Source organism: Ipomoea triloba, chromosome 11 (genome assembly GCF_003576645.1).
Source record: "Ipomoea triloba cultivar NCNSP0323 chromosome 11, ASM357664v1".
In the NCBI taxonomy this organism is placed as follows: Eukaryota; Viridiplantae; Streptophyta; class Magnoliopsida; order Solanales; family Convolvulaceae; genus Ipomoea; species Ipomoea triloba.
Window position 1 is genome coordinate 3,570,383 of NC_044926.1, and position 27,620 is coordinate 3,598,002.

The window sequence follows — 27,620 nt, forward strand, 5'->3', positions numbered from 1 at the left end:
CATGCACGCCGCCATCCATGCACACTACGTTGCACGCCCATTGGGCCTAGCCTAACCCCTATATTCCCATCAAAAATAAAGTTTAGACAACTAAACCATATAATATATCTTTCTATACAATGAATTTCTAATTAGGAGTCTCATGTCAACAATAATTTACTTAGAGCATCCTCAATAATCATGAATTTTGAGGAATTTTTGCAGATGCTATTAGAAAAGAGAAAAGAAGAAGAAGAAAAAGAAAAAGAAAAAGAAACTGCAAATGAAATAACACAGCCCAGCAAATGCATGGAATCCACTTATCCACGTGCCTAGCGGAGCTACGCGCACCAGGGAGCAGTTTCACTGAAAATCAAGATCTTTCTACAAACCCACCCGTTGTAAATGTGGAATGTGGAATGAGAAATGTGTATAAAAAGCAAAATAAAATTTTCAATAAATGTTGTAGGAGTAAGTGTTTGAAATGATTTAGTCGCAACTTATATTTAGCACAATAAGCTGATCGTTTGATTAAAAAAAATCCCTACACAAATGGCTAAATGAAACAATGAATCATCATAAGCTCCCAAATAATTGATCAAACAAAAAGGAGAAATTTGGTTCAAATATTTGAATTGTAATATGAATAAAATACTTAGTAATTGTAACGAGTTGAGTTATAATCGGGATCCCAGGTAGATTAGGGAAGAAAACATATGGATTTCTGAAATAACGAATCCCGCACCACTATAAGTCTGTAATAAAACTAAGTAAACATTGTATAAACATATCCCCACCAACTTTACATCCAAACTTCTGTAGAAATTCTCAAGTATCAACCAAATTGTGAAACTCTGTATTACTGAGCCCATCATCATCATCATCCCATGAAACACAAACACTGTCATTTGGATTTTGAGTTGCAAAAAGAGCTACCTTCTTTAGCATTCTTCATGAGCCATCCATTGATATATCACCATCACTTGGATTTTGGTTCGAAACAGGCAGGTTTTGCGACGCATTGTTCTGAGTATGCCCGGCACCAAAAGTGAACTTCTGAGGAGGAATGTCGAGACGAGGTCCAGAGAAAACGGAAGTTGCGCCAGCGGTGTTGAAGGTGGGAGCAGACACGGGTTCGCTGGGCTTGGGGAAGCCAAAGCTGAAAGAAGGCGCGGCGGGAGGAGTGAAGGCAGGCATGAGAGTGATGCTATTCTCGACTGAGACAAACACCTTCTGTTCATAATCCTGCAATTGCTGGTAGACACCTGCAAAAAAATCCACAAAATGAAACAATTACGTTAGTTCTGATGGATCGGGTTAACTAGTATTAAAGAGATTGAAAGTCGTCTAGACAGAAAGTATATAGAAGCAGATACATCCCGACCTTGAGTGAGTTCAACTGATGGTCTCCGTTCTTTCACCCATTGATAACACTGTGCAAGTTTCCATCCTTTACTTTTCATCAGGTATGCCATCACGATAGCAGGGGACCTGAAACCGATGTAACTTTAAGCCCGAAAATTAAGCATCAAATACTTGAATCTGATTTTTCGCATAACACTAGTAGAAGGACAATCAATAAAACCATTAATCAATAATAAGTTCTTATGTCCTTCAAGAGTTAATACCCAATTTAGTCATCGACCATAGTGGTTTTTCTCAATTTAGTCCTAAACGTCTTTTTGTGCTTAATTGGGTCCTAGAATTTTGATACTTTTAATTGGTAATTTCCCCTCTAATAATACTCAATTTAGTCATCGACTATAGAGGTTTTTCTCGATTTAGTCATTGATTCTATCAGCTGATGACTCAATTAGGTATACCATCAAGGTCCAGGACCTAATTAAAGCACAAAAAGACATTTAGGACTAAATTGAAAAAAATCACTATAGTCAAGGACTAAATTGGGTATTAACTCTGTCCTTCGGCTTCCAGATCTTCTGCCCTGTTAGGTGGATGTAATCATATTCTAGCATATGGAGTGCAAACATCTATGACACAAACAAAAGGGCACAAACTTTCACTGTCAGCCCTCACTCCACTATCACCCACCTTTCAATACGTTATACAATACTTGACTAAAAGGGAAAGAACACAAATGAAACCAAATTTTAACAGAGGGTGCAGAAAGAAATAGGAAAAAAGGCATTGCGTAATAGTACTTACCTGCTTTTTCCTGTCATACAATGTACAAGAACACGTGCCCTATCCCTTTCACATTCTTCTGCAAAACATGAGATCACAAAATCTCATTTTGGAAAGCACAGAAAACTGGAAAAACATTTTTTGATCACTAACATAAAAGTGGTGAGGCCATGTCAGAACTCGAAACCAATATATGTTTATAATGCTTTAACAAAACAGTTGCATATTCCTATATACAGTTCTGAACAGACAGAAAATATTAATATCTGTCACATATAGCATATGGCAACCAATTGGAGCAACAAGATACAATGAGAAGAAAGAAAAAAGCTACAACACCTTTCCTTTGCCAATCAACACCTGAACTTCATAACTACGTATAGTGTTGAAACATAGTAAAAAGTATATTAAAAACTCCCACTGTGTTTAATCACATTCCTCAAATCTAACACAACTCTAATAAAAATCCTAAGCAGAGATAAAAGAGAAAAAGAAACAAATGAAGGTATTTTAATATCTTAATGTTCTCAACCAAATGGATGCTAAGGAAAGAGAATATGTACAGTTCTAAATACAACATATATTATCCAATGTTTATTTATTTATTTTTTAGAAATCTAAAAACTCAATTTCTCTTGAACTGTTGGCATAAGACTGCCAAACACCACTGACAGAAAAGGTTGCAAGAGAGCATCAAAATATAATATCAGAGGCATTTTCATCAAATAAAGGGATTAGTAATTACCTAAGAATTCAACTGCATCATCAAACTGTAAATTATGCTCATCTTGGAGGCAGAAATATGTAAAAGAATTTTTATAGAGGTTTTGAATAGCAGGAACAGTCTACAACATAGAAAGAAAAAAAATAGTTAGTCTCACCAATATGGCAATATTAATAGGAGCTTGTAGACAGCAAAAAGAGAGGTCATATAGTGTGTATGAAGTCCTAGTACTAAGCATTTCTCTGTATAATTTTGAATTGATTAAAGATAATCAACAAGAACAGTTATAAAAGTTTAAAGCACTTTCCCTTATACCTGTTTTGATATTACTAAAAAGAATGATACTTTTCAAGTGAATTGAGAAAATCATGCAGTATTTATGAAAGTAGAGAGATGTTATGACATTTCCAATAAGCAAAAAGCAGTTGTCAAATCATTATATCTTCCTAGGATCTAAGCAAGCACTGGACTTTATCTTTAGGCCAGCCAATGTAACTGCAAGAAAAAATCCAAAAGTTTTATTTAAGCTAAATAAGTGCTTCCAAAGGAGCAGTAAAATGCCCAACTTCACAGCAAAACAACCCAAACTAGCCTGGTCAAAGGAGCCACCATATGCAGTTAATACGTGGCCTAGGTGTTTTATCAAGTTCACCTAGTCTAGAAGCATAAGCCCTCAGACCAGTCATCAAGTTCATTTGCATCTTTTTGTCTACATTAGAAAGGTAAACTATAAGTTATCAAGTTCACCATCACCTTCTTACCAAGTTCAGAAGCATAATCTCTCAGGTTTACCTGTTATTTATCGATTTACTTATTTGTGATCATTATAGGTTCTTTAATCTTTATTGAAGCACCAAGAGAATACCATCATCAATACTAGGAATGCAAAGAAATCTAGCACTTCTTATCCTGAAAGGGGAATAAGGTCATTTCTTTGGCAAATACTCAAGATCTTTTTCAAGATTGTGAATCAAAAGGATGTTTCCAAGAATGCCCAATTCTCTTAAGAGTTTAATCTCAAAACTGAAATGAGTAATCTAGTGCAGAATTTGTCCAAGATTTTCATCTAAAACCAATGCAAAACAAAAGCAGAGAGATTCCTGATCGCAAAACCCGCTAAAAAGCCTGAGCCTGAGAAAAGCTGAAACGATTGAGATAAGACTATAGTGGGCGACAGTAAAAGTAAGCGGGGGCAGGAGAGCAGATGAGATAGAATTAGTGAATTAGACAGCAGTAAAAAAAAATAAAAAAAATACTAACATTGAGAACTCGAGAAATGCCCTGGGTCTTGAGAAGCTCTGCCCGGGAGGCATTGTCGTAGCTGCCCAGGTAGAGGAACTCGGGCAGGATCTCAGTAGGAAAGGCGCTGACTTGGATCGACGACACCTTCTCCGCCACGCCGGCCATGCGGTGGCCGCAGATTTGGCACACCTCGCCTTCCTCGTACTTGTGGTAGTGGCCGCACACGCCGCAAGGGTTCTCCCGCTCCCTCTTCCTCATGTTCTGATTCATACCGGCGATTGCCGCTGCCAGTCAACGGAAATAGCCTTCAGGCGGCGGAAAACGAGGGCTCCGATGTGGAAGTGGCGGCGTAGGATGATGACGGTGGAGAATATGACAGGCAGTCGTCAGAGATCTTACCCAGGCGTAGCATCAATTCACAAATTTGGGTCCAATTTGGGCAATTTGGTATCTCGCCTCCCCTTTTATATGTAACGGAGTAACGGTACTTTTAAGATCATCTCCCTAATAGGGTTCCAATAATGAGATTTAATAGTGTGTTCTAGAACGCGTTAGATGCTAGTCGGGCCGATGATGAATGTGCAAGGAAGACGATTTAAAAATAATTTGTAGCGTACAATGTATTTTACATTTTTTAAAACAAATGTTAAAAAAATCAATGGAAGGACTGGTCGGAGATGATGGCGGGGCCATCGACAAGCCGATAACGACGAGGCGAGGAGTTGAACGTGACTAATAACGACCAGCGTTACTCTGAGCGGACGTTGTGACTGTGACCGTCAACGATGTGGAGTGTGGCTATAGAAATGACAACTATGTGAGTGTGTGGATGACTTGATGCTGTGGACGACGGCGACTTGACGAAGCTCAGACTGTGTAGATTGTGGAGAAAGCGAGGGAGATTTACAACGCGGGTAATTTTTTTAGCCGTTTAGGGATTTTTTAAAATTGGTTTGTTTCCCTCAAAACGATGTCGTTTTGGGCAAAACAAACCAATTTTTTTGTTTATTTATTTAAAAAATAATAAATTCGACCGAGTTGGGCGTCGAGGTCGCTTATGGCTAAAATTTCGCTGATCTAGGAGCGCTTTGCAGCTAATCAACACCTAAGTCGATTTTTACAACATTGAGTTTAATAGGTTAACAATATCCTATATGATCAACCACGACGGTGTGGAGGAGATGTAGTGGGTTTCTTATGATTTAATTAGACAACTTTATCTCTTAAAAAAAAATTAGACAACTTTATTTGAGGAAATTTGTGGTCTAAAAAAAATCTATAAGATAATGCATTTGGTTGATTAAGGTAAAAAATAAAGATATTGACTGCGAACTATAACTTGAAATAATTTATCGAAAGATTGACTTGTGGTTGGCATTTTAGAAGAGCTATTTCAAATAAGACAACCTACATGGATGATGGGAGTGGGTTCGAGCCTCAGTGGAGTAAACTGTTGACTCTTTGTGCTTCAGTAGGTTGAAAAAGTAGCTATGAACAGATACTACATTGTAACAGAGTCAGTAATACTAAAAAAAAAAAAGTAAGACTACCTACATTAGATCAATCATTATAGGGGAAATAGTTAAATATACCCAAAAACTTTATACAATAATTCATTTAGGCCATTGAACTTTTAAAAATTGCAATTAAGCACATCAACATGTCATTTTAGTGCATCGAAATTCAAAAACTAGTTGGTGACCAATGATAGTAGGTCATTTGAGTTCCTTTGATGCTCCAACTATCTCCAGGGGAAAAACCGGCGATCGACAAATAGTTGCTAGTCGCCTTTTTTTTTTTCCCTGAAGGTAGCTGGAGCATCATCGAAACCTTAACGGCATGCTATGACCGGTCATTAATTATTTTTAAGCTTTTATATACTAAAATGATATTGATGTGTTTTATATTTTGTGTTCTAACTTTTAAAATTTTGAGAGTTTAATTAATTTCTTATATAAAGTTCAAAAATATCTTTTAACCAGTTTCCCATTCCGTTATACCTTGGACCATGGTCATATTGTAAAGCCAACACAACACAATATGCTCACAAAGACGGTTAAAAGTCATTTGGGAATTTTTTAACAAAGTATTTAATCGAGTTAATACCACAAATAGTCCTCTGACTATTGGGCTAGTACTCATTTTAGTCATCGATTTTCAATTCGACCACAAATGGTCCTCTGACTTTTATTTTTGACCACAAATAGTCTTATGTTAAAATTTCTGTTAAATAGGTGTTAAATTTAGGGGTAATATCGTCAAATTGATTAATATTATTATGATTACTTCTTTTTTAGAATTATATGACAACATAATTAATTTCAAACATTAATAAACATTAAGTTAATAAATATAAAAACAAAATGGTCATGGCAAATTACATAAATGAACAAATTAAATAAAGCTTCATAATTAATGTTCTTAATTTGTACTTGATTAATTATATTAATTCTACGGTGGTGACTTTCAGTTATGTCCTAAACAAAATGTTTGATCGATTAATGAAGAGTGAAAACTATTAATCGGTCATGTATGAACAACCATGAAAATGATGGAAGCAAGGTTTTTAAAAAAAATTTCTTCCATTTTAATATGTTGGTTAAATTAAAATAGATAGCTCTAATATTAAATCTTCATTTTGTACGCATAATTATAAGAATAAGGTGTATTGTCTTTTTATTTAGGAGTATTTATATTTGTTAATTGTTTCAATTATGCTTGTTGGTGAAAATTCTAAACATTTTTATTTTATGACCATTATATATATCAATTTGATGATAATACCCATAGATTTAACACTTATTTAACAGACATTTTAATGGAGGACTATTTGTGGTCAAAAATGAAAGTCAGGGGACTATTTGTCGTCGAAATGAAAGTCGAGGACTAAAAGGAATACTACCCCAATAGTCAGAGGACCATTTGTGGTATTAACTCTATTTAATCAGACAAAGATATTATGTATCTATGATTCTATGATACTAACAGCACGTTTGGTTCACGGAATGAATTTTGAGGTAATAAGAATGCTATATGGAATAAGCAAAGAATAGAATAGGAATTGTATTCTATTGTTTGGTTTGCGGAAGGAATGGACTTTAGGAATTATATTACAGTGTTTGGTTGGTTTAAGGAATAGAAATGAAATATGTTTTAAAAGACAAAAATACCCCTATAAAATATGTAGTAGTAGTAGTAGTAATAATAATAATAATAATAATAAGGACATTCATGTTGTTATTATTATTATTATTATTATTATTATTATTATTATGTAATAATAAAATAAAAATTATAACAATATTAATAACAATAATAAGAAAAAAGGAATAATAATAATAATAATACAAAACAAAATCATATATAAAATAATTTTTTAAAACACAAATTAAAGTTTTTGATCCCACATTGATAACTCATGAAGAGGAGCTCATTTGAGCTCCTCTATATAATAGAAGCATTGTTTCTCTTTTGAAATTAACAACAAGATGAGGAAGCTTTAAGGAGCAAAAACTCATTCATCTAAAGGAGTCTTAATTGCTCTTAGTTACAAGTTTTTTTTAAAATAAAAAAATTGTATTATTATTATTATTAATTATTAATTACATTTTTAATATATAATAAATAAATATATATTTAAATAAACAAATATTATATATAAGGATTATAATATAATAAAAAGGGTATTTTTGGTACTATAGTATAAAAGCTATTCCAAAATACTTGGGAATAGCTAATACTAGGGGGTCCCCTAGGAATGGCTATTCCCCCTGCAAAGGGAATAGCTCATTCCCGGGAATGCTATTCCCACGAATAGAATGACGAAACAAACAATGGAATAGGTCTATTCCCGGAAATGGTATTCCATTCCCGACCTATTCCACGAACCAAACACGCCCGTAAATCTTATCACGAGTTTTCCAACTAACAGGACAAGTAGTCTAGAAACCCCATGTTAATTAAACAAAAACTTGTTAGTATTAAAAAAACAAAAACAAACAAACAAAACAAAAACAAAAACAAAAACAAAAACTTATTATGATATCTACACGGCCATACTTTTTAATTTCATGAGTTGTGGAAAGAAATATTGGAACTATTAGACAAAAGTACCCCTCCATTGTTAACCCTAATTTTGTATAATAATAATAAATTAATTATTATAATTTATTATATAATTCTAATTCTAATTTATTATTATAATATTGTAAATATAATTAATTTAATTTATAATTTACTATTATAATATTAGAATTATACATTTTATTTTAAGGAAAATGCTCTTTTCCCCTCCAAACTTTCCCCTCATGATATGACTTTCATTTATTGGATGTCAATGAATTGACTGATCCTACCACTAATTAAAAAATAAATTTAGCTACCACTCAAATGATGTCACATTAGAAGGGGAAGTTTTTAGGAAAAATACGAGAGGGGTTTATAGCATTGCTCTTATTTTAAATTAGTATCCTATTATCACAAGGCTTGAAATTTTTTTTATCTTTATACTCCTTATTCCCTCTCAATTTCCATGTGTACCATTAATTATAGGTCCAAATACACTGTTTATCCACATTAAAAAAAAAACAAAAAAACAAAGCTATTTAATAAGGGTTACTTTTTTTTTTTTGGCCCAATTTTTCAAACTTTGTTGGATTATATCTTGGATTCCATGAACACGATTTCATGCTTATAATAAGAAAGTAAATCTAGTCAATCTGATTTACAATTGTGTGCATAAAGAGTCCCTATGTGCCGTTGAAAGAAAATTTAAAATAAATGTTTTTATTCACTAAATCAATACCACTAAAGCAAATTGTCTTTTATTATATACTCTGTATTAAATGTTGTGAAGTTTTGTAACTTTTTCATTGATCATCTTCTTCGTTTTACAACGACTTGTAAAAATATTTAAACAATTCAAATGTGGATATTTTCCATACAAAGTTTTAATATGCGATATCAAGATGTTAAAAAGGAAAGAAAAAGAAAAAGAAAGATCAATTAAGAAAGATATCAAAAATTGACATCGGAAACCAAGTCGATTTATGAGGACGGATTAGTTGTTACTTGTTACCGCACCATTGGATTCCTCATCCTCCGCATATGTTCCCTTGATGTTGGGGACAATTTTGTTAGTTGATTAGATTAGTGAGTTTGACTAATTGATAGTATTAATTCATTGATTTGGAAATACAGGGATTTGAAGGGGAGGGAAAAGATTGGAGTAGAAATAATTCCAGGAGTGTGTTCGGGAGAATTTGAGACCGAGCAAGTCTCGAAAACTCCTTTATATAAAATTCGATAATAGTTTAAAGTACTTAAAACTTAATATAATTACTAAATATAAAGAGAGTAAAACACGGTGTATCAAAATTGTTCAAACTATGCTTGAATAAAAAGCAATTAACAATGTCCACTTTTTACCTCACTGACCACATTTTTCCCAGATCAGAAAAACCTTGACCACAAGATCTTGGTGTAGGCATGTCTAAATGATGATCTCTACCAGATATGACATTTTTTTTTTTGGTTTAATTAGTGTGGAGAGAGGGAGAATTACAATTCATCCTTGGCTGGTGAGTCATCTGCCATAAGTTCTTCAAGGGAGAATTCATCCTCTTCGATGATTTCCCCATCGCTACCATCCCAAGGTTCTGTCTTTACAATGTTGGGGGTGCCTGCTAAAGCCAGACTTCCCTTACCTCCTATACTAGCTTCACGCACGAATTCTCTGCATTTATACAAACAATTATGAACCATATTGCAATCACGACCACGTGGTAAAATAGTTTGGACTCTGGAGTCTGGATAAACACTTACTTGATCTGATCGTGCTGAAATGCGCTCTTAAGAGGTGCATAAGCTTTGCGGCTCAAGGCTACCAATGCGGGATATCCATACCCGCCAACACCAACATGCTTCTCGAGATCTGGTTGCTTACCAGCAGCAGCCCAAACAAAGCTGTAGCATTCGTAAATCATGGTTTTTAGATTAGGAAGCCTAAATTGTCATTGTTTAATAAGAGTTGCCTTCGGACGAATAAACTAGGATGACATTCTTGAACTTGCCTGTATGGTTTCCCTTTGAACTTCTCTGCAACAGACAACAACATCTCAAGGTACTTGTTCCTTCCCTCGGCCTTGGAATCCAAAATGTCAGGGAGGAATGCCACGAAACAAAGGGCAGCGGAACCACACTTTTCTTCCATGATTTCCTGATATTAAGAAATATTTTGGGTCAAGAGTGCAATAAAGAACATAATTTTTTTCGAAGAAAAAAAAAAGTAGGCATACTGGTCCAGTCAATTCTGTCACTTCAGGTGGAGAAACATTAGTTTCCAGCTGATCTAGAGCAAATGATTCAATTGCTGAGGCAGTCCTTGCACCATCATAAGAGGAAGGCTTGTCCTTGTCAGCCCCAAATACCAAAATTGTAGGAAATCCTTGAACATTGAACCTGCTCATCAGAGACTGGAAACTAAAGCTATCAGTTCTAAGGCACCATTAGCAGAAACAGGGTCTAGTTAAATGATCTTCCCTAGAATTTTTAGGTTTAACATGGGAACATAAGTTCATAGAAATGCCAAATTTCTGCTATCACTACAATATGCATGTAATCATGGGAGTATTTTGAAAGATTTGAGACTAGAGGACATGCACTTTTAAGCTTACCTGCTCTGCATCACAGTCTACATGACCCAACTTCACCTTTCCTTTGAGCTTACTCGCAGCTTTTTTCCACTCCGGAGCAAGCTTCTTGCAGTGTCCACACCTTGGCAGAGCAACACATAGATCAAACAATAAGAGAGAAAAACCATACAAACACAATGAAGGATCCATCAAGCAAAACAATTATGCGCATCATCAACATTATTTGCAAAGAATTTTACCAAATAACATGACCTTTTTAACCCAGGCCTTTCTCATTCCACAGTTGACCAAATAAGCAAGATCACAGTGATAAAGGTTTGTGCAGGATGACATGCTATTGGGTTAAATGTTACAAGGGTCAAAATTATTAAAATTGGCAGCTTACCAAGGTGCAAAGAACTCCACAATCCACAGTTCTTTGCTTTTAAGAACCAACTCATCAAAATTTTTTGAGTTCAATTCAATTGATGCACTAGGTTCAGACTTTTGAGAAGATCCTCCTGTTTTTCCATCTAGCCGATCCTTGAGCAGTGCCTTAATCTGTATAAATCAAATTGATCTAATTCAGTTTTCTGGCTTGCAGTAGATCATCTAGAAAATTCAAATAATGCTCCAATGTCTATTTCTGTTCCATCCTCAATAATGGTACTAGAAATGGGTAAGTCAAAACTAGGAATCATGTAGAGCTACTCTGGAGGATTGAGGTTCAAACTGAGTAGAACAAAACCGGGTACATACCTTGCACTCCAACACCACTAGAACTAGATAAAATGGCATCTTTAAATAGGGTGAAATTGATGTGGTCCAGTCTACACACTTCCAATACCTTTATTCTATTTTCAAATGAAAGACAAGTTTGGATGATAATGGTAATGTAGAGTAAATTCAATTGATGAAGTGGAGGCAAGATATCCTAATATCCATAAGACGACTATAACCCATAAGAAAATGGCACAATCCAAGAAGTTGCCAAAATAGTGGAAATCACCTCATTTGAGGCAACACAAAAGTAGCGCCTGTACAGAAGATGTTGAAACCTAATCGATTGAGATTAGTTTAACAAGTTTAAGGCTGACCTTTGGCTACATTGATGATTGATCACATAGAGTGATTACATGGTACTTGTAAGAAATAAGAGAGGAAGAGGTAGACTGAAATTTACTTAAATTGCAATTATAAGAAAAGCATGTTGGTTACAAGGATCATAACAAAATTAGCTCATAATAGAAGTGAATATAGGAAAACCCAAGTAGCCTAATCCAACTAGATTGGAGTTAAGCTTTAGCTGAATTGCATTTGCAGTGGAAAAGTAAATACATGGGTAAAAATGGAATTGAGGTCGATAGAAAGGCTAAAGAAATCCTACCCAACTATATTTGTAAGAGTGACTGCACCACCATCACATTACTAGTGTAAACTAACACCAAAGAAATTTAAATCTATATCTTGGAATTTAAAAAAGGGGATGGGACACATATTTAATCTATTGCATGAACCTACAAAAGAATGTATACTTTACAAACAAGAAATCTTTGTCAGCAACTGCATTTTAATTCTAACCTGATTAATTACAATGTTCATCACACAACTCACATGTATCCTAATCTTCTTACTTTGGTTGCATTAACAGTACTGCAAGTGAATGCGCCTTTGCCACATTGTAGCAAAGAGGGAACAAAGACAGATTGACAGAAAGACTGTATTGTGAACTAATTTCTATAAGAAATTACAGATAACAACAATCACCTGTTTATATGCAAAATCAGAAATTGGTCTTGCCTCCCTTGGTCCTTCATAATTGACAGGTGGCTTTCCAGGCACAAACACCTTTATAGTAGGAAAACCTCTTATGCCATATTCCTAAAGATGAGAATGTCATATTAGCATTAAGCATACACACATGCATATTGATCTTCTATATCTCTTTCACCAAATTACAGTTCATCATTTAATTGTAGAACTTTAACAGATTAACTAATTGTTAGAAAGTAACCCTCATACATAAAATATCATTGCTATTTGCTAACTTATACACTATAGCAGTATCATAATTTTTGTATTAATTCTCTAACCGTAAGACCTTCATTTCAAATGGTTGCCTGCATACCACATCATATACTTCTCTAATGACTTCCTGACCTCAAATACATGCATATCCCTCACTCTAAAGAAGGGACCTTAATTAGGTTTATCCAACATTATCTTGTGTGGATTACTCCCAAAGTATGATTTTTCAAAATCTCATACTAGCATTTCATTTTTACAAAGGATACTAATGCACAAAATGGAAAGCTTCACTCTAAACTAAAGTGAGCCTAGCAACATCCTAGTTGAGGATATCTCTACTCTTACTTGTAAGTTATTTCTTTAAATGGATATATTTAACATTTAAATGACCAATATCCTCGGGAAGTTCATTGATTTTACTCCAACTTGTTACTGGAATTAGTTTCTTAAAGTGATTCCAGTACAATTAAAAACACACACACTACACTCCATTTGATTGTAACTTCAAAGGATAAAGGTAAATCTGACCTGCGCAAAAGATTGGTGGGCATCTGCATCAAGAGCAGCAACAGTGGCAACGCCTTTCAAAACGGAAGCCACCTTCTCATAAATGGGAGTCAATGCTTGACAATGACCACACCATGGGGCAAAGAACTCCACTAAAACAATGCCATTAGAGTCAAGGACCTGCGAGTAGTCATTGAATTCAAAGCAAAACCTCATATTACCAGAAAATTACAACAATCAAATTGCATTACAACGAATGAGCTGAAAAATTGAATTGATCTACAAAATCAACTCACAACATTACAACATACGCACTACTCAGCGGGACGCAAATTAAATTAAGAATACACGCATATATGTACGTATACACGGATACGAATACGCACCTTAGACTTGAAGTTGGAAGGATTCAGCTGAAGGACGGGAGAGGATGGACCGTATAAAGCAGTAACAGTTGTTGCAGAAAGAATCGTGAGAAGCAGTAATAGTGTTGGCCGTGGAAGAAACGCCGGCAGTGCACTTTGATCCATTTCTCTGTTCGCCGAACTGAGGACAGTGAGTGATCGATGACTGATAATTGAGAAACGCCTTGCTCGCAGAGAATGAAAAAAAAAAAACCCGGTCTATGGTGAGACCGGTATTACGTGGATCAACCAATGAGAATTTTACACGTCGGCGGCAAGCGTATGCCCATTCTCCTGAGTCCTGAATGACTGAGATTGAGTGTTGTACACGTGTCATGATTTTTTATTTTAAAATTTTTAAAGTTTTTTTTTTTTTTGCAAACAAATTTTTACAAATTGAATAATTAAAGTGTGTTATATTAATATGGAAAAGTCAATTAGGTTCTAAACTTTAGAAAGTTGTAATTAAACGAATGAACATATCATTTTAGTGCATCAATGCCTAAAAATTAGTTAATGATCTGTAATAACATGTCACCATAGTTCCGTGCGACCCTCCGACCAACTCCAGCGACTCTTTTGAAAAAGTGATCGAATTTGGTAGCCTTCTGCCAGAGCAGAAGGCAACCAAATTTGGTTGCCTTCTCAGGTAGGGTCGTCAAAGTTGGTTGGAGAGTTGCCCGAGTTGGCTGAAGGATGGTACAGAACTCAATGACCTGCTATTACAGGTCACTAACTGATTTTTTTTTTTGTTTTTATGTACCAAAACGACATGTTAATGAGTTTAATTGTAAGTTTTGAAAGTTTAGAAGTTTAACTAACTCCTTTTTTTTTTTTTTTTTTGACTTTGTGAGTGAAGTTTAGGGATGTATTTGAAAATTTTTCCTATTAATATGAAATATTTAAAAAAAAATTGAAAATACAAATAAACTAATAATTCATGACGCATCCGTTGGAATGTTGGATTTCTTGGATGTCCCCTCATCACCATGTGGAATAATATTAGGCATTTGATTGGGATAATTCCTTTTTATATTTAACAATTAATAATAGTGATTTTTGTTTATACCTAAGAATTTGTTGGATTTTTCGGGCATTGTGACCTTAATGGACAACCTAACGAATCAAAAATTTGTGTTAGGGTCGTGACGTTCCATAATTGGTTGAGGTGGTGGTGATGTCTCCAGTGCTATTTGTCAAAAGATGACTTGTTGGCGGCGCTTGGGTGTTGGTTTTTTATTTTGGTATTGGGTATATAGTATATGGATATGGTAGATCTTAGAGTTTAGACGGTTGAAATATCAATATAATATAGATATGGTGATTTTGAAAGGTTGCTACAAGATGGAGATGTAAAATATATTAAAATATAATATATCTATAGACTTGAAAGAAAGAGAAATACAAAAATATGAACAAAGAGTACACAATGCTTTGCATTAATGTTTTAAAATGCTTACAATTTGATTATCAAAACTAGAAATACAATGTTATTTATAAGTAAAGAAAACACTAACCACTAATTAACTCATTCACCCCACCAGATTAACTAACCACGACCTCACTACTCCACAAACTTTATTTAACAACGTAACTCATAAATTCACTAACTTTGATAATGGAGAAACAAATGAAACTAGATAAAATGTTAATTGATTTTTTTAAGGAATTGTATGCAAAATAAGTCAAAATTTTATTTTTAGGATCAAGTAAAAAAAAAGTCTAAAATTATACTATTGTGTTAACCTTTGATATCAAATACTAACTTTAAAAATATTAAATGTAATTATAACAAGGTTCATTGATTTTTTTTTCAATAAAATTAATTAAAAACGTCAAATAGAAGTTCAATAAATCGTGTAAGCTACTCTGCTTGCATATTGATAGGGTCGTCGATCAATGCAGCCATTGCATACAGCAAATGTGAAAGTGTTAGAAATTTCAATGGCTTTAGGTAAAAGTAATTATACCTTGTTTGATACTTAAAAAGGTTGCCACGTATGAAATTGACTTGCTCCCAAGGTTCCTTATCCAGTAAAAATATGGGAATTTCTAGTGAATTGAAATAAATATGATGTTACGATTGACTTTCTTGTTGTAGTTATTTATTAAAATACAAAGAAAAGAAATCCTTTCGTATAAGTATATTGTAGTCACATTTGTTAAGTTATATTGAGTCATACTTTTGGAGGGTCTAGATTTACTCGCTGAAAGCCTGAAACATATTTGCGTGAAGGGTTACATTTGTGTGAGATCGTCTGGATTTGTAAGACGGGTTGATTCGAATCAGGTTAAAATGTACATTTAATACTAAATTTTGAATAAAATATTTATTACTTATGATCATGTACCGTTGTGTGAATTGGAAGATAGCTTGGCACGTTTTGCTAGCATTGGGTAATCAGGCTTTTGAGCAACCACCGTAAGAAGCATGTTCACTTTTTAAAAAGGGTGAATTAGTGTGTGAAACATGATTCTCATATCAAATTAAACTATCGCGAGTTAGATTATATTGTCAATACTTTAGTTTCTTGGTTGATTCCGTTGTACATAGTCTTCTTAACGTGATTTACCTTTGTTGTGTGATTTATAGGTAATTACATACATTGGAACGGAGTTGCCTTGTACACTTTTGGATAATAGTTACGAGTTTCTCTCATTAGAAAAGAGAGAGAGAGCGGGATTTAGATATCTCAATTTATGTGTCTTTTAATATATTATTTATTTTAATATTTTATGTGTACTTTTAATCTAGCATGAGCTTTTCGATTTTAATTTCTCTTTTTGAATTGAATTGTTAAGTGAAAAAAAAAATAAGACGAAATGTCTTTTTATAAGTAAAATATATCTAAATGACGTACTACGTCTAACCATATCTCTTAATGACTCATCTAGAAGTCCCAAAGTAATTGTTTAACACAAGTTCTTTGGGTTGCTTTGTTCGTTAAGCGTTTGGTAGACGATTTACCAAAAACAGCAGATATATTAGTATTATTGAAAATGTTTTAAAATATATTCTTCAAAAAAAAAAATTGTTTTAAAATATCTTGCTGCATTAGTGTTTCCCGACAGAGCATCTGTGAGAATATAAATCTCTTAGTAACTCACACATTGCCGCTGCTGAAACTCAATTATTGATCTTTCTTTTTAAATTTCACCATCGTGACCAACTAAGCTGCATATGTGATGGTATGTGTAGCAAGTTATACTGGGTACAATTAATATTAGCTAGTATCATCAGTACCAGTACCTTTATATAATTGGAGCAACTCTAATCGAGTTGATTAAACAATTAATTAATACTTACAAAGTTTAATTTAAGTTCAAACAAATGTATGTGACATATCTATTGATATTATTAATTTGAATCGATCAACTAGTTTCTCATCATTTTCATTTAATATTACACGACACGAGAATATATTGAAACCGTAAAATTTCTTTGTTATTACTCTGAATTCATAATAAACAAGTCAAAACATATAAATAAAAGTTGCCAAGTTGGTAACAGTTTGCTTGGGAATTAAGGCAAGTCATTTAATTTGTAAAGATAACTGCTTACGATGACCGAATCTACAAGGATTAAAATTCCTCGTAACAGATCAAATTTTCACACAATTGGCCAAATTTCATTGGTTGCCTTTATACTTGTATATAGGGTTGATTAGTATTATACCAACTAATTTTACTTTTTCCTTGAACAGAAACGTGCAGCTAGTAATTTATTTTTTTTTTTTTTTTTTTTATTTAGTAATTTACTTGTTTAAGTATAATATATTAATTTAGACAAAAATTATTTCCCAATAAGGCTTACTTTTTCTAGTTTATGAAATTGTGATCTTAGTTCCAAGATCGTAAAAGGATTCAACATGTTGGGAACTTCTATATTTTTACCTAAACCAAAGAAACAAACATGGATATATGCAATCACACGTTTCATGATAAATTGAAGATAATCCATTATAAGTATTGGCTAGATTGCCCAACATTTTGCCGACTTTTCTTTTTATTTATTTAAAAGCATCATGCGACCAAAGACAAAAATTTTCATCAAAATCTTTATCCTTTAAAATGACTATATATATTATATAGTAACGGAAGAAATATACCATCACTGTTTAAAAGCGTACAATAAACTCAAATAAGAAGATGAAACACTTATATTAAGACGTTAGTAAGAATCAAACTCATGACTATGTATAAATATGTTTTTGGCCACTTTTATAGTGTTGCTTGTATCCAAATAAAACACTTATTGTTTATTGTTTTTTTTGTAATCATGATTTTTTCCGGTTAATCAATTATGATGATCATATATCCAGACTAATCATGTCCATACCGAGTAATACTTCAAAAGTGACAAAACACTTTTTCATAAACTATAATTGCATTTCTAATGCACAAATTTGGAACCGCTAATTAAGTAGAAAAAAAACGGAGTCATTTAATTTATATCTCATAGGTAAAATACATTGCCTTGAACGTTCAAACACTACACGTATGATTGCCTTTTTTTTTTTCTTTTTTTTTTTGAAATAAAACATATCAGCTTATATTAATAATGAATCAAATGACGAATATAAGATGGTACGAAAGAAAATCAAATACAAGAAGAATCAACATGAGAATCCGTGTCCCGAATGAATTGCTTTTTGTTTACTTAATTTCACCTTAATTTGACATTCAATCCGAAAATGAAGGAAAAGTACAACATGTTTAGGTAATGAATCTTTTATTTTCTTAAAACATGACATATGGTGTCGTAATATACCTAAATTCTACTATATTTTTGTCATAATACGTACAACTACAATTATATATATATTTTAAACATTATGTGATGTCATAATATACTATAAAATTTCTAAAGGGAGTAATTTTTTTTTTTTTGGCGATGACGATGAAAATCTGTAATCATTACTTGAGAGTATATATGTACAAAATAAATTTCATTTTTGTGTAATAGTCTGCAAACCACAATAAGTGAATACTTGATAGTTGTAAAATGTGTAAGAATAAATCCCACACAAAGTTTATGATGATGCATCTCATCACTATCAAATAGGCTAGAGCTTATGCGTTTTTAATTTTATTGGTTTAATTGTAGTGAATCTATACACAATTAGTAATACATATTTTTAGTAAAAAAAACAAAAACACATACGGTTATTAATGGCACTATATATCGAATTACCAATTATTCATTTGATATTATATTAATGGATTTGAGATCAGATGACATTTGAACAGATAAACTTCAACTACTAATGAAAATTCAAGCTAGTTAAATACCTACTCCCTTGGAAAAATTTAACAGACTAAAAACTCAAGCAACACAATTCAACTACTTAATAAGATTCAGTCAAATACCCTAACCTGGAAATCAATAATTATACATATACATATATACATATACCCTGGATATTTACCCATATAGTGAAGATGTGATAGATGGCGTGAATTTCTTCCAACTTAATGATATACAATTCTTTAATTACTTTTGAATGAACCTAACCATTCACATATATATGGGTGTGACAATAACTTATTATATTGAATCTTTTTGAATAACTTTAATTTATTTTTTGTTTTTGTTTTGTGATGAGAGAAAACTCAAGGTCACTATTTGAGGGTGTACACCGCGTAAATCCTGCCTTGTAACTCTAATTAGCAAAGGACCACAATGAGATAAATCAGTCTAGGTTGCCTAGCCCATAGTTGATCGACTCAAACCAAGCAGGCCAATAGACCACTCCCACTATGAGCAAATTATACCATGGACCAGAGTCTACTTTGCATTGTAGACTCTAATCTAAAAATAACCTTCAGATTATGTATCTGTAGTTGACAGTTTCTATACTGTAGGTACATAATTTTTGTATGGGGATTTACAATGCAATATGAACCCTAATCCATGATATAACAATTGCCACTATGAGTCAAACGTAAAACCGTACTTGTGATTACCAAACAAATCGCTTAATCAATTTAACTGGGTTGTCCCTAAATAGATTTCTTTTTATCTAGTAATCAGTCAACCAATTTAATTCGTCAACAACTTAAACTTAAGTACTTAATTATCAAATTTAAGAGGAGAAAATTAATTAAACAACATTTTTATTGGGGACCGAAAACCACCATGCATATATAATCCATTCTCTATTTTCAATTTTTCATTGAATAAGTGTGAACTGGCCGGAGTTGTTTGCCTATTATATATACACCATAGGATGGATCACACTATATATATAAATCTATGTATCTATGTCAACGAGAACTGGGAAATTTGCAGATGGCCAACCCAAACTGTCCGATAACGAACTCAGCTAATAAACTGACATTTTCAAATCTTAATAATACTCCTTAATTATTTTAAACCTTGCTAGTCCTCCGATCCACGCAACGTCGGAAAAATGTTTGGTCTTCCATTCCAGCTGCACAATATGCTGACCTTATAACCCCTATATATATGCACGCCATTTGGAGTTAATTCTGCACATATATGCATGCAAGCATAGGTAATCATCAATACACAAGAGTATTATTATTATTATTATTAGGGTTCAATTTTTGCCGTCTTAACTTCTTCTTGAGTTGTATAGCCTCTATTGTTGATCTATATATATGTGTGTATGTATAGGTGAGAAAAAGTAAGATTGTTGAGTTTAAGTATAGAAAGCAAAGCAAAATGAAGACACAAGTTTTGTTGTTTGCATGCACGGTGGCTCTTCTGCTCGCCTCTTTCTTGGCCTCTGCTGCAGTTGTAGAACATACGTTTCATGTACGTATAGGCAACATATAACCTATAGTATACACTTAATACTTTCCATATATATGTGTGTGCTCTAAATTCTTTGGTATCGTCTACTATGATGTTTCTATCAAAAATAGAAAGAGTTACTTTACTTATTTTACTTTTTTGAATAAAAAAAAATTGCAATCACTATTTGAAAATGTGCACTAAATAAACTCTCTCTTGTGGCCCTAGCCAGCAAAAGGTCAAAGGAAATAAACCAGTTTAGATTATCTATAATTGTACTGCTCAAATTAAGTCAAGAAGATCAATAGGCTGGTATTATTATGGTTGAAATATAATAAACATAATGTATTGTATATATGTATTTATGTTGTTGCAGGTGAAGAACCTTACCGTGACTAGGCTATGCCGGAGACAGGTGATCACGGCGGTGAACGGCAGCCTGCCCGGCCCGACGCTTCGAGTGAGAGAAGGCGACACTCTTGTCGTCACTGTCTTCAACGAATCGCCATACAATCTCACTATCCATTGGTGAGATTAAATATTTGTTTTTAAAGATTAATTTATAGTTAAAAACTTCAACAACTGTCGTTATCGTGGAATAGAATATGCATGTCATATTGCCATGTGATATTGAAATGTGGATTTTTTAATTTGCAGGCATGGGGTGTTTCAGATCTTGAGTGGTTGGTCAGATGGGCCCGAATTTGTGACCCAGTGTCCGATTCGACCCGGTCATAGCTATACCTACAAGTTTAAGATAACTAGACAAGAAGGAACTCTTTGGTGGCATGCTCATGTTTCGTGGCTTCGGGCCACTGTTCATGGAGCACTCATTATCCGACCTCGAGAAGGCCACTCATACCCATTTCCCAAACCTTATAGAGAAGTTCCAATCCTCCTAGGTATTTATTAATCAATTACAACTCGTTACATAATATTTATATTTAATTCTTGTTCTTTAATTATAACCCGTAAGGTTTATAATTAATTTCGATCAATTAACCATAATTTGTCACGCAATGTTTATTGTCATATGGGAGGAATTATTGTCGCTTTTGAACCCACTAGTTTGGTGTCATTTCTAGTATTAGTGCACAATTATGAAAATTGTTATTACATAGTGTATGAGTTTTGATTTATCAAAAAATTGATATTTTTAATGAGAAATCTAGTGAAATACAACAAATTTGGTCACATGACTTGCAAGTAATCAAAGTTTAAAAACAAAAATTGTTTGTCACATAATATACTTATGTAGAAAGTTGAATATTTGGCTGTAAACTTTGATCCCACGTGAGTCATGGACAAAATTATGTGAGATTTCATCAAATTTATTATTCAAAAGATGAAAAGTTTGAAAAATCAAAAGTTACTAAAAGTAACAAAAACTCTAATCCAATAGGTAGCTCAAGCAGTAAGTGAATTTTCTTTGTGGGGAAGAATTTTGGAAAAGCCTGGCTTTGATTCCCACAAGTGACATTCTCCCGTGCCTCGAAAGACTACTATAACTACTTTCCCAAGAAAAACCATTGAATATTGTGAATTAATTACTGTAGGAGAATGGTGGAACGCCAACGTCGTTGACGTGGAGAACCAAGCCCTGGCTAACGGCAGCGCTCCTAGAAACTCTGACGCTTACACCATTAATGGCCGCCCCGGAGATATCTACAATTGCTCTGCTAATCGTAAGACTATTCACGCTCCTAATAATATGAATATTCATTATTCAGCTCAATTTTTTTGAAGATTCAATTTTATTAATTTTTATTTTTTTTTTAGATACGTACAAGTTGAAGGTGAAACAGGGGAAAACGTACCTTCTCCGTATTATCAACGCTGCGCTCAATAACCAACTGTTCTTCAAGATCGCCGGCCACACCATGAAAGTGGTGGCGGTGGACGCTTCTTATACTGATCCATACGTCACCGACGTCGTCGTCGTAGCTCCGGGACAGACCACCGACGTTCTCCTCACCGCCGATCAGTCCCCCGGTCGATACTACATGGCGGCCAATGCTTACGCTAGCGCGCCCAATGTGCCGTTCGATAACACCACCACCACCGGAATCGTCGAGTACGACGGCGCAATCTCGTCGCCGCCGGCGATGCCGGCACTCCCCGCCTTCAACGACACGCCGACGGCTCACAGATTTTATAGTAACCTGACGGGGCTCGTGAGCGGCCCGTTTTGGTCGTCTCCCCCGCGCCACGTGGACGAGCGGATGTTGATCACAGTCGGGTTAGGGTTAGTGGCGTGTGACCGACCCGGGACTTGCGGCGGGCCGAACGGGCAGCGATTAGCGGCGAGTATGAACAACGCGTCGTTTCAGTTGCCGACGAAGCTCTCGATGTTAGAGGCGTTTTTCTTCGACGTCGACGGGATCTATACCGCCGATTTCCCCAATCGGCCGCCGGTGAGGTTCGATTACACGAACTCCACTCAGAGGTTGAATGCGTCGGCGTTGATCATGACTACGAAGTCGACTAAGGTTAAGAAAGTGAAGTACAATGCTACGGTTGAGATGGTGTTTCAGAACACCGCCTTAGTTGCCATCGAGAATCACCCCATTCACTTGCATGGCTTCAATTTCTACGTTTTGGCTCAAGGATTTGGGAACTATAACCCCTCCGTTGACCGGAAAATGTTCAATCTCGTCAACCCTCAAGAGCGCAACACCATTGCTGTCCCCGTCGGTGGGTGGGCCGTCGTCAGATTCCGCGCAAATAACCCTGGTAATTTCTCTTTTAGTAAAGAAGGAAAATCACAGTCAATACGGAGTAATCTCTAATTTATTAGAAATCAATTTAAGTTATTAATAACTGATTGATTTAAACTAAAAAAATCAGTAAGTGGGTTCTCACTAAAAATAAAAATTCTTGATTTCCAATCACCAAAAAATCATTATAAACTTAGGATTTGTAGTTGAAAAATGTCTTTTTTACCATTTTGGAATTTGAAAAGTACTTGGTGTTAGCATGGATCACATGTCAAAAGTTGTTAATAACATCAACCACTCATTAAAATCATTAAAATGTTTAATAGGCTTCATATCTCTTAATTAATTTTTAACTATCCAGTAATTAGAAATCTTTAAAAAAAAAAATTATTTAACCATTGGTAGCTATGATAAAAACTTGTTACCAGAAGATAAGAAACATAAACTTATTTACTTTCCGACATAAACAACATAAATAAGCAAAAACAATAATTTTCTATCTATATCCCAACAAAAAATTTACTACTAACACAAAAACATTAACCTTGTAACTCTTTATATTTATTTATTTTTATATTTATTAGTTACATAAAATTTAAAATAGTTTGGAATGGGTGCAGGTGTATGGTTAATGCATTGTCATTTGGATGTACACTTACCATGGGGTCTAGCAACGGCCATAGAAGTGGAGAATGGGCCGACGCCATCAACCACCTTGCCTCCTCCACCGCTGGATCTACCCAAGTGCTAGCTTGCTCAACATCAGCCTTCCAACACAAAAATTTAATACACAATACCAAAATGAATTATTTTTTTTTTGCAAAGCCATTTATTATTTTACAAATTTCCCTATTTGTTTGGCTATTATTTTAGGCTATGTTCCATGAATGTTGTACTTTTAAATTGTTTTAGTTATACATGTTGCAAGTGTAATGAATAATGATTTGTTTTAGTTCCTCTGTATCTATATTTCTTTTAGTTGCAAACCAAACTCAATTTTATTAATAATATAAATGCATAAATAAAGGGTTCATATAAAGATTAAAATAAAAATAAAAAGAAATAGCACCAACTAAAAAGTTTAAATTATAAAAGTTTAGCTTTAACAAAGAAAATCAAAATAGCTAATAGTTATGCTCCTAAAATAAATAGAGACAAACTACATATGTAATATTGTATGTCAATCAATATGGTAGATATACGCTATTATAATGCAATATCTATTCGTGTCAATACCACTTTTAGTGCGGTTTGAATCCATGACCTTTCATTGAGAGAGCTACTTATGCCACTAGACCACAAAATCATGAATTTATAAGTATTTTAAATAGACTTAAATATGTCAAGAACCTTTTGATCTAATGGCAACAAGTTGCTCCCTTATATAGGAGGTTCAATAGTTGAAAAAGTAGTTATAAACAGATCAGTAGTAGTGCTAAAAAAAAAAAAGATAGTCATAAATATAAAAATATTAAGCTATATCAGATTTCATTATCCACAACCTGATCCCAAAAAAAGAGAGTAAATAATTAAAATAAATTAATTGGAAATAATGAGAAATGAAAATAATAAATTTAAAAAAAAAAAAAAAAAAAGATTATACCAGGCAGGAAATGAAGCGTGTTTCTTCCATTGCTGTGATCAATAAACAATTGCGTTGCGAAACAAAAAGACAAAACAGATCAAGAGAGATTCAACTTCTTGGTCTTCAACCATGGAACCACAACAACGAGAAGATTGAAAATCCCCAATTCAGGCGATCCATCAATCCCTAACGCCGCCGCCGCCGCCCGTATCAGATCTCCGCACCTCTTTTCCCGAAGGCCATGCGCCACCGGAAAACGCCGGCGACACCGATACAACAGCCAGTTGCCAATATCGCCGCCGATCCGCCTCGCTACCGTGGGGTCCGAAAGCGGCCATGGGGGCGATTCGCAGCCGAGATAAGGGACCCCGTGAAGAAAGCCCGGGTTTGGCTCGGTACCTTCAACACCGCCGAGGAAGCCGCGCACGCTTACGACACCGCCGCACGCGCCTTCCACGGCCCTAAAGCCAAAACCAATTTCGGCTTCACCGATCGTCGCGATAACGATAACAATAATAACCATAGCCATTCGATTATTCCTCCGGTTGCTCTCCCCGGCGAGAATCATTTCCAACGATTCCCCTATTCTCGGCCGGCCAGTAGCAGCCTCAGCAGCACGGTGGAGTCCTCTAGCGGACCTCGCCCGCCCTCCGATCGTAATAAACAACCGCCGCCGCCGCCGCGTCCTAAGGTTCCGGTTCCTCCGCTACCAGACGATTGCCACAGCGATTGCGATTCGTCATCATCCGTGGTGGACGATCAGGATCAAACCACGTCGTCATTCTTCCCCAAACAGCCCCTCTCCTTCGATCTCAACCTGCCTCCTCCTCCTTTGGACGAATTCGTCGCCGACGAGTTAAAGGTCACCGCCCTGCACCTTTGATTCTATCGACGGTGATGCTATCCCTAATTTATCTTACATTCTTGATGATGATGATGAAAAATGATATTATTCTCATTTTCCTCTTCCCAAAGTTTCTACTTTCATCTCTTTTTATTTTTCATTTACCACTGAGTTGTTTAGATTTTGATCTAGCTGTAGATTAGTACTGGAGCTTGGACCTATGATTGATACAATCTGTATTGAACAAAGATTGTATCTAAGTATCTGTATTCTACCTGTATCTTCTTTAGCATTTCTATGTACAAACAATCTTATCATCCCTTCCCTGCATTATCCATCCCAATAACCATAAATAGATTGCTTTCAAAATGGCATTACACAATCAGTTCTGAGGTATCACAGGCTAAGTAGGAGCAAAACTAGCCAATAACAGAAGATTCTGGTCCATTCATGATTTCATGTAGAAATGGATTGTCAGAAGTTAGACCTTAAATCTATCTACTCATACTATATAGCACATTAAATTTACTTTCCTATGACTACATGCCGCGGGCAAAAACACTTTGTTACCCTTCCGGATGCTATAATCTTGCACGGGTATCTACAGCTTCATCAACAGAACAACAAACACAATGTTATTGTCAATTTCAGCAGAAAAACATGGAGTTATCGACCTCCTCGTGCAACCTGGGCAGCTCCGGGACTGTAGTGATGCACTTCTGTTCAGAAGAAGTTTCGGAGGGATCCTCAAACTTGACAAACTGTCCTACCTGGCGAGCGGCCAAGTGGGCGTAATAGACAGGTGCAACTGCACAAGCAAAGCAGTGAGATGAAGAGGACCTTTGTTTTTTTTCTGATTCTATAGATGAATTGATGTCACAGAGCCAAGCATTGCAATAATTTGCCTAAAAGTAGACTAGTAGTTGAGGGCAAGTTAACATACCTATTGAGACGGCTGCAGAGCCCCTTTGACTCCTGAAAATTTGAGGCAGAGAATGATAGTCAATGAGTAGTGTACAGGTTGGGAAAAAAGGTTTGCTAGTTAGAAGGCTTACACGTATGATAGTGAATGTACTAGGTTTTGCAAGTCATCAGGAGAGAAGCCAATTTCATCACACAAGACATGGTAATGGGCAGGTCGAGTAGTACCCTATTTGAAACAAATATAGATTTTCAGCTTCACTAAGGAAATTTGAATATACAATTTTGAATGAAAGAGGATATAAATTCCATACAAATACAATTCTAGCATTTATTGATGTGTATGCCTATTCTAGAACTGATTGCACTGTCAAAAGAAGAAAACGAATACCAACACCCTCACATGCTCACGATTCAGAAAAATTACTGCAAGCAAGCCAAGCATAGTGGAACCAATCCTATTAACTAGTAAACCCCTAGTTATAATTTTGAAAACACTGCTAAAACTTACAATCATCCCTGCATGAGCACACATGTAAAAGTCATAGCTTCTTGGATGCACTACTTTTGTGTCGACAACTGTACCTGAGGAGAGAGCAAACCTCAGCACAGACAGAATCAATTAGAAAGTAGCATGATAGTAAGACGTACATACCTGCTGGGACATTTTCTGGGGCACCAGCTTGAAATAGCCTTGTGTGGTGTTTCTTCTGGACCACAATAACAGTAAATTTGGGAACTTTAACCTCACCTAGATGCTGGTAGGCCTGTAGGTGAAAAGGTTTGGCATTCCCCATATCAAGATTAGTGCTATGAGATTATACTAGAAAGCACCTGCTTGCAGAGAGGCTAACAAGAGTTTCACTTAGAAAACAGAACAACAGCTTGCACTCCCAGCATTCCAGCAGTAAGATTGGTGCAAAACTATTGGGTCAAAATCCAAGGCTAAGTCTTTGCTTGTTTAGGAGAGGGAAGATAATTCAACCAAACAAAATCTAATTTAAAGTTGTTTATGATGCTAAAACAAAATTCTAACGTTTCCAGACTTCACCATGTAATGCCATTGATAACATATGCAGGAGAAACAGTACTTTGGCAGGAGGGGAAAAAAAAAAAAAAAAAAAAAAAAAAA

The 27,620-nt window shown here is 34.8% G+C and overlaps 5 protein-coding genes across 6 annotated transcripts in view; 2 read left to right on the plus strand and 3 right to left on the minus strand.

Moving 5' to 3' along the window:
- Positions 1-595: 595 nt before the first annotated feature.
- On the minus strand, positions 596-4,544 carry LOC115997478 (protein-tyrosine-phosphatase IBR5). The gene is made up of 5 exons (XM_031237039.1): positions 4,109-4,544; positions 2,870-2,969; positions 2,146-2,203; positions 1,364-1,470; positions 596-1,244 (listed from the first exon to the last, which is right to left on the minus strand). The coding sequence occupies exons 1-5, from the start codon at positions 4,358-4,360 to the stop codon at positions 931-933; spliced, it is 831 nt and encodes a 276-aa protein (XP_031092899.1). The 5' UTR covers positions 4,361-4,544; the 3' UTR covers positions 596-930.
- A 4,854-nt stretch (positions 4,545-9,398) lies between these two features.
- LOC115995708 (protein disulfide isomerase-like 2-3) lies at positions 9,399-13,840 on the minus strand. The gene is made up of 9 exons (XM_031234813.1): positions 13,644-13,840; positions 13,279-13,437; positions 12,490-12,603; positions 11,129-11,283; positions 10,765-10,864; positions 10,387-10,563; positions 10,162-10,307; positions 9,914-10,054; positions 9,399-9,824 (listed from the first exon to the last, which is right to left on the minus strand). The coding sequence occupies exons 1-9, from the start codon at positions 13,785-13,787 to the stop codon at positions 9,650-9,652; spliced, it is 1,311 nt and encodes a 436-aa protein (XP_031090673.1). The 5' UTR covers positions 13,788-13,840; the 3' UTR covers positions 9,399-9,649.
- A 6,459-nt stretch (positions 13,841-20,299) lies between these two features.
- LOC115996237 (laccase-7-like) lies at positions 20,300-24,090 on the plus strand. Its single transcript, XM_031235391.1, has 6 exons — positions 20,300-20,442; positions 20,798-20,949; positions 21,079-21,323; positions 21,978-22,106; positions 22,201-23,154; positions 23,759-24,090. The coding sequence occupies exons 1-6, from the start codon at positions 20,350-20,352 to the stop codon at positions 23,887-23,889; spliced, it is 1,704 nt and encodes a 567-aa protein (XP_031091251.1). The 5' UTR covers positions 20,300-20,349; the 3' UTR covers positions 23,890-24,090.
- Positions 24,091-24,761: 671 nt separating this feature from the next.
- On the plus strand, positions 24,762-25,887 carry LOC115996714 (ethylene-responsive transcription factor 3-like). The gene has a single exon (XM_031236087.1). The coding sequence runs from the start codon at positions 24,965-24,967 to the stop codon at positions 25,604-25,606; it is 642 nt and encodes a 213-aa protein (XP_031091947.1). The 5' UTR covers positions 24,762-24,964; the 3' UTR covers positions 25,607-25,887.
- Positions 25,888-25,904: 17 nt separating this feature from the next.
- Positions 25,905-27,620, minus strand: part of LOC115996713 (protein argonaute 16) — a 7,242-nt gene continuing 5,526 nt past the window's right edge. For both annotated transcript variants that reach the window (XM_031236086.1, XM_031236084.1), the window contains exons 19-23: positions 27,144-27,255; positions 27,000-27,073; positions 26,623-26,717; positions 26,511-26,542; positions 25,905-26,375 (exon numbers count right to left, since the gene is read on the minus strand). In XM_031236086.1, coding sequence (XP_031091946.1) covers positions 26,215-26,375; positions 26,511-26,542; positions 26,623-26,717; positions 27,000-27,073; positions 27,144-27,255 — 474 coding nt within the window. In that variant the 3' untranslated portion in view covers positions 25,905-26,214. The remainder of the gene's footprint in view (positions 26,376-26,510; positions 26,543-26,622; positions 26,718-26,999; positions 27,074-27,143; positions 27,256-27,620) is intronic.

What these genes read in the sequence shown, in the direction of transcription:
- LOC115997478 (XM_031237039.1), bottom strand. Translation starts at nt 4,360, where the DNA reads ATGAATCAGAACATGAGGAAGAGGGAGCGGGAGAACCCTTGCGGCGTG. An exon ending in GCATTTCTCGAGTTCTCAAT is followed by an intron (nt 2,970 to 4,108) that starts GTTAGTATTTTT and finishes TCTATGTTGTAG; the next exon opens with ACTGTTCCTGCTATTCAAAA. An exon ending in TGTATGACAGGAAAAAGCAG is followed by an intron (nt 1,471 to 2,145) that starts GTAAGTACTATT and finishes CATCGGTTTCAG; the next exon opens with GTCCCCTGCTATCGTGATGG.
- LOC115996237 (XM_031235391.1), top strand. Translation starts at nt 20,350, where the DNA reads ATGAAGACACAAGTTTTGTTGTTTGCATGCACGGTGGCTCTTCTGCTC. An exon ending in TTGTAGAACATACGTTTCAT is followed by an intron (nt 20,443 to 20,797) that starts GTACGTATAGGC and finishes ATGTTGTTGCAG; the next exon opens with GTGAAGAACCTTACCGTGAC. An exon ending in TACAATCTCACTATCCATTG is followed by an intron (nt 20,950 to 21,078) that starts GTGAGATTAAAT and finishes TTTAATTTGCAG; the next exon opens with GCATGGGGTGTTTCAGATCT.
- LOC115995708 (XM_031234813.1), bottom strand. Translation starts at nt 13,787, where the DNA reads ATGGATCAAAGTGCACTGCCGGCGTTTCTTCCACGGCCAACACTATTA. An exon ending in TAGACTGTGATGCAGAGCAG is followed by an intron (nt 10,564 to 10,764) that starts GTAAGCTTAAAA and finishes TTTAGTTTCCAG; the next exon opens with TCTCTGATGAGCAGGTTCAA. An exon ending in TTTCAGCACGATCAGATCAA is followed by an intron (nt 9,825 to 9,913) that starts GTAAGTGTTTAT and finishes GTATAAATGCAG; the next exon opens with AGAATTCGTGCGTGAAGCTA.
- LOC115996714 (XM_031236087.1), top strand. Translation starts at nt 24,965, where the DNA reads ATGCGCCACCGGAAAACGCCGGCGACACCGATACAACAGCCAGTTGCC.